Source organism: Pyxicephalus adspersus, chromosome 7 (assembly GCF_032062135.1).
Source record: "Pyxicephalus adspersus chromosome 7, UCB_Pads_2.0, whole genome shotgun sequence".
Taxonomy (NCBI): domain Eukaryota; kingdom Metazoa; phylum Chordata; class Amphibia; order Anura; family Pyxicephalidae; genus Pyxicephalus; species Pyxicephalus adspersus.
In genome coordinates, this window is record NC_092864.1 from 48,893,209 (window position 1) to 48,899,208 (window position 6,000).

Here is a 6,000-nt window from a genome sequence, read left to right on the forward strand (position 1 = left end):
GGAGTGGACAACCTCAGGCATAAATAGTGTTGTTTAACTCATAATTCATGTCGGACTGTCACATTGCAAAGTAATTATGGGTTTTAAAACTTTACACAAGAATATACAAATTCACTGTAGAGGTATAAAACTATTCTATGATAGCTCAAATACCATATTCATCTTATAGAAGAACCCCACAAATGATCTCTGTATCTAGACATTGATGGTTTGTCAGGTCTGACTGTCCTCCTTGTATCCGACATACCCATTGTTCTATATGGCTGGGCCACGTTCACAAATGGCATTTAGGAAGACAACAGAGATGTCAGTGGACACATTTGTCTGATAATCTTCAGAGCTGGAATCTTTCTGGCTGTTAAGAGCTGGACTGTTATCTTTAGGCCTTGACAGCTTAGACGCTGAAAAATGCAAGTAGCCTAAGGAAGTGGTTAGGCCAGTGTTACAGAAGGTATAAGGTAAGTGGTTATTGGCCATCACTGGGTGTTAAAACTGTTTGTTATTTCCTAACATGCATAAAGATGCATTTTGTTTAAAATCTTGGTTACCTTATAAACAAGCGAATTCCAAACTAGGAATGTTACTACTAAAGCTAGGGTTGCATTTTCTTAAATTTTTCCTTCAGAGCAAAAGCTCTGACAAGTGTGAGGAGTAAAAACCTCTGCCAACATGTTATTGCTGTTTACATCCATTTTTTCACTCCAAGTTTTCTTTAAACATCCTCAGAGAACAGATAAAACAGGAATTGAGGAAATATGTCCCGAAAAAAGGGCACAGGGAAAAACAAGGACAGGATTTTAGTATACACTACAAAAATAAGTGGACACAGGAATCTTACCTTCAGGTTATACTACTAAAATGAGCACTAGACTTTAGCAAGCAAAAACACTGTAGTCCAGCCCAGGGTATAATCCCTCTAACTAAAAGAATGCCTCAGTTTTGTAGCAAGGTAATAAGGAGTGCGTCATTATAAACACAAATCAGAGAGACCTGTGATTTCAATGGACCTCGAGAAGAGGACTTTAGTGTGAGTGTCTCATTCACTGAAGGACACAGGAAGATAAAAACCTTCAGGGTGTCCAAAAGGAGTGTAAATGAGAGGTAGGCAAATACAACTGAGACCTGAGGACTGTTAACAGCCCAAAAAGAAGACCCTGAAGGACCTTGAATAAAGTAAGAAAAAAAGGTTCTAGCAAAAGTAGGTTTTTATTGACATAACAGGATTGAAGAAAAGATCTTCATCCACCTATGACACTAGCAAAAAACTACAGCATGCTGTCAGTAGGGTCAGATGGGGTAATACTGATCTGGCTTCCAAATTTTTAATTGCTTGCCAATATCAGCTTTATCAATCCTCTTATAGGTGACAGAAATAACAGTGTGTCCCTCACCTGTGTTCCTCAATGGATAAGAAAGAAAACACTTTTTATTGTTGAGAAATAGAAATCTTAGAACCTGTGTTTAGAATTTACAGTTTTCTGTGTCCTCACTGGAGACATTTATTCCTATGTCCTGTAACAGGAGTGTCAGAATAAGAAGAGAAGAATAGAAACTAAATCACCTCTGTGGGGGACACAAACCTCATTTAAAACTTGACTGAAATTTTACCTTTCCTCATTCCATTAAAAAACAAATTACCCTTTTAGTTGTGTCTAAATATTTTACAACTTATTTACACTAGTATGCTCAATTACATTCAAATCCCTTACAATCTGATGGTCTGTTTTAGTACTTACACTATGGGCCGGTTAGAAGGAGGTGCTTGGGTAATTACAGAGCTTGATGTTGGGGAAGGTATCGCTGGTTGAATAATAACACTTGAGTCAGAATTTGTAAGCAGCACATTAGGAACCTGAAGAGATGGAGGTCGAACAATGGTTGATGTGGGCTGTGCAGTTGGCAATGGCACTTCCTAGTAATAAAAAAAAAATATTTTAAATACATAAGTTGCCTATAGTACAATGATACGAAAAATCTTATTTAACCAAGGAACCAATTTTTAAAGCCAACATGAAGATGAGAATATTATAAAAAAAACAAAAACACACACACAAAAAAAAACACATAAGCAGGAATAATATTTTGAGAAAAATGATGATACAACGTAGATCCAGAAAAAAAAGCAGCTAAAATTAAATGTAAAATTTAGCTTCTCTTAAAAGTCAAGCATGACCTCACCTCCCTAAAGAAACCAATAGCAATGCTCCAGAGGAGAAATACTTTAAATCCCAGTATTTTCTCTGAACAACTATATGTACTGCTCATGTCTACTAGTCACACTAGTGAAGAGCCAAACTATTGAGGGGTCAGCTGTAAAATCAATAACTTATGTTGAAATAGTGCTGATCCTGACCAGAATGCCCATAAACACTAAATAACCCCAAAACAAGCTATGTGCTTAAAGACAGTAATATACAATTTTCAATTAGAACTCATATTAGAGCCACATACACGTTACTGCTACCCACAACATTTGCTCCTTTAACTAAAACTACTACGCCTACTAACCTTAGATAGTCAACCTAACCTAACCTTAAATATCAACCCCCTAATTTTGCATTTGTAATGACATGTAATTACCTTCTGTTTTAAAAAGACACTACTGTGCTTGACAATGGAATAATGGAAGCATCTTTGGTTGCTTTAGGCCACCCCATCATACCCTGTCTGGTTATACAGTACTTTCTCAGTGTAACTTGCATAATCTGTCACACACCAGGAACAAAACATTAAAAAATTTAGCTGGCTTACTGACCTTTTCGTCACTTGTGGTAGACTCAGGATGAGGTAATGGACTGTCTTGGTGGGTTGTTTCAACTATAGCTGGCTCTTCAATCTTACTTCTTATAACAGGAGTTACAAGAGGAGAAAGGTCGAGAGGCATCTAAAAAGGAAATGTAAAATTATTAGACAAGAACAGAAGAACTTAAGCACTGGAGTGAAAGGGCATGCTAAGGGCAGTAAACACTGAAATTATTTTTTCTAATCATGAAAGATTTTGTATTCTGGAGACATCATATTTAAAGACAAGTTTTACTCTTGTGTGTCTCCATTGTAAAGGTTTTGGGACAGTTACAAGTGACATGCTCAGCTGTGATCATCACTAATGACTCCTTAGCTTGTAAAGTTGCCATACAAAGGGATTTAAGTAATTAATCATGGTTTGTGAGACTGAACCTTTATAATCCCAAATCAAAGCAAAGGATGAGTACAAGGACTACGTTTGGTGACATAATTTGTCAAATCTGTAATAAAAGAAAAAGACTGATAGGGACTATTTATTATTTTGTGTGGAATTTTGCCGTTGTATGGAATCTATCTCCACAAGTTAGTTATTCAGTCCTTGTGTTTGAAAGACTGATTTTTTACCCCATTGCATAATGATTGTCTAACCTTCTTGATGTCATCATCTGACCCCTTCTTAAAATCATTTTCAAAAGGACTTGCAAGTTCGTTAAAAAGACCAACTTCTTCACAGTTCTTCAAAAATCGTGTGGGTGTTGGTGTTTGATCTGAAAGTCAAGACCAAGAATCAAAAAGCAAATACAATGAAAATAAAACAGGACAATATGTTGATAGCTAAAAACACATTATGAATCTTTAGAAAGGTGTAAATATGTAATGTGTACCAGTGGTTTTCTTGAACAACATTTTTCAGTGTACTGCAAGTGAACATCCTATTTCTCTGCAGTCACCATGTTTTAACCTGCCCTGTCTTGCTTAGATCATGGGTTGCACTGTTTTACTGCCAACAGAGGATGTGACAAGTAATCAGCCCTTTGTTGTACTATAGAATAAAATGATGAATAAAGTATGTATCTTAGCATAAAAATGCAGCAATCTGAAGGTTAATTTTTAACAAGTTGACTGTTAAACCTGTATGGCCATTTTTAACTGTGTATCCACGTAAATTGTAACTTTAAAGCTGCAGCAGTGGCTGTGGCTACAGGATTTCAGAAAAAGTAATCAACACATCTTATGAAGGTGTGAATTAAAACAGATACCTTTCTCTTAGGAATACCAACCTGCAATAATTACACTGTCATTGCGAGCAGGTCCAAACTTCAGTGTCATCTCATGTTTATGCTTGTGTACAGCCAGATGATCTTCATTGGTAAAACGCTGTCAAGTAATTTAGAAAAAAAAGGCTTAACAAAATGATCACAATAAGCTTGCTTCATGGCAGCTGCAGCGAAGGCACACAAAGCACAAATTTTATATGTGCTACTACTGACCTAAGCATCGCCAGTAATATGTTGGCCATGTGTTGAAGTTGATGCAGAACTTAAGCTACATTTTTAGCAGGCAGCAAAGATTAAGTACTAGGTCGTGTCTGTTTATTGGTGTACCAGTTGGCAAGATTTCTACTTAAATTCTATCCTACTGACAGAAGGACAGAAAGCAAGGAGAACTCTTCTACGAAGACACAGAAAACAATAAAAACCTAACATGGGTTATTGTCCTATTTAAACAATTTTTTTATGTTTTAAATGTAGAAAGAAAAAATTGTCCCTCCCCTACTTGGCATTGATGATCACCCTTGTTGAATGAAGCGAGCATAAAGGGGGAGGAATAGGTTAATACAAGCTCTGCTGGGGCCAAAACCCCTGACCTTGATGACCTGACAAAAAAAGTTTGTTAAACTGTTAAGACAACAGCTTGGTAATCCCCTAGCTTCCATGTACAATCTTATGTTTAAACAAAAATACCTCTTCAACTACTAAAGAAGGAAATTACATTAAAATCCTTTCCACTTGATATTGGGGCACACAGCCTAATATAACTTATTACTAATATGTAAAATGCTTTTCAAAGATATTAGATGGGAGACTGGCACAGGGACTACCTTAACTAATTAAATCCTTGCATGTAGGCTTTGTCACTGGCAGGGGGAGGCACTATATAACATGGTCTAGTTTGACCACTGACATAGAAAGAACTTCAATGGTATAAAATGGCCTTGGCTGAAGATGGTTCTTGTTTCTATGGGCTGTCAGATATGCATTACTAACAAGAATCAATCTGAAGAGCACTCTTCTTTTGTAGTTCTTAAAAATAATTACTCAAGGGGATACTCATTGTCTCTATTACTATTTAGCATTAAAACCCATACCTAAGCCAGGTAATAAACCCTCCAACTAGATCTTTCCTAAATACAGGGTTGAAAACATACAGCAGTGCCTGGATCAACAACACCTACTTCTACATAAATCCCACCTTGGAGGCTCAAATCACACAGCCTTGGCTTTTATTACTCCTCCTTTTGAACTTAGTCATTTATCATATTATACAACATCCTATTTAGAGACACCATGCATGTTTAAATGTTGGAATTAGGATTGTAACCCCACTGCATTTTCAATCGAGATGAAAAAGAAAACTATTAGACCTCTTGGATCTTAATGGCAAACTACTGCCATTCTCCCTCATATATAAATGCCAAATATTTGAAGTACAGATGTCTGTCTCAGGACCCAATTCCTGTGCGACCCTGAAGGCTCATGAATAACCTAAATAGAGCAACATTTTGATGTTTTTTTTTTTTGTTTTTGTGTTTGGGATTATACAGCTCCTATTTACCGCTTCTTACCCCCTCTTTTTTGTCTATTTCTTTTACCATATTTCACTGGATCTTTTACCTACTTAAGTGTATTTTGTTTGAAAAATTTCATAAAGTTTTTTTTAAAACATGTCTCAAAACTTATCTTCAAAAATAAATATTCACACACTGATCTCAATGACCCTTTTGGCTATGCCTCTTCATTCAAACATTTTGGCAGGAATCATTTATCAAACAGGAATAAAATGATGCGGGCACAGATGCAGGGCGGTAGTTTGAACAGATTTGCATTTACCGTGTTTCCCCGATGATAAGGCAGGGCCATCAAATAAGACAGCCCCCCCTTTTTAGGTAAAAATGAAAAATAAGCCCCCCCCCGCAAATAAGCCACCCACCGATTACTTACCAGAATCGCGTGGTGCGGTGGGTGACTCCGTGTG

At 36.7% G+C, this 6,000-nt stretch overlaps 1 protein-coding gene across 6 annotated transcripts in view; it reads right to left on the bottom strand.

Annotated features, from left to right (window-relative positions):
* Nucleotides 1-6,000, bottom strand: part of ATF2 (activating transcription factor 2) — a 61,907-nt gene that overhangs the window by 45,346 nt on the left and 10,561 nt on the right. For all 6 annotated transcript variants that reach the window (XM_072418372.1, XM_072418370.1, XM_072418374.1 and 3 more), the window contains 4 exons: nt 4,026-4,122; nt 3,394-3,512; nt 2,756-2,884; nt 1,737-1,912 (listed from right to left, as the gene is read on the bottom strand). In XM_072418372.1, the coding sequence (XP_072274473.1) occupies nt 1,737-1,912; nt 2,756-2,884; nt 3,394-3,512; nt 4,026-4,122 (521 nt within the window). The remainder of the gene's footprint in view (nt 1-1,736; nt 1,913-2,755; nt 2,885-3,393; nt 3,513-4,025; nt 4,123-6,000) is intronic.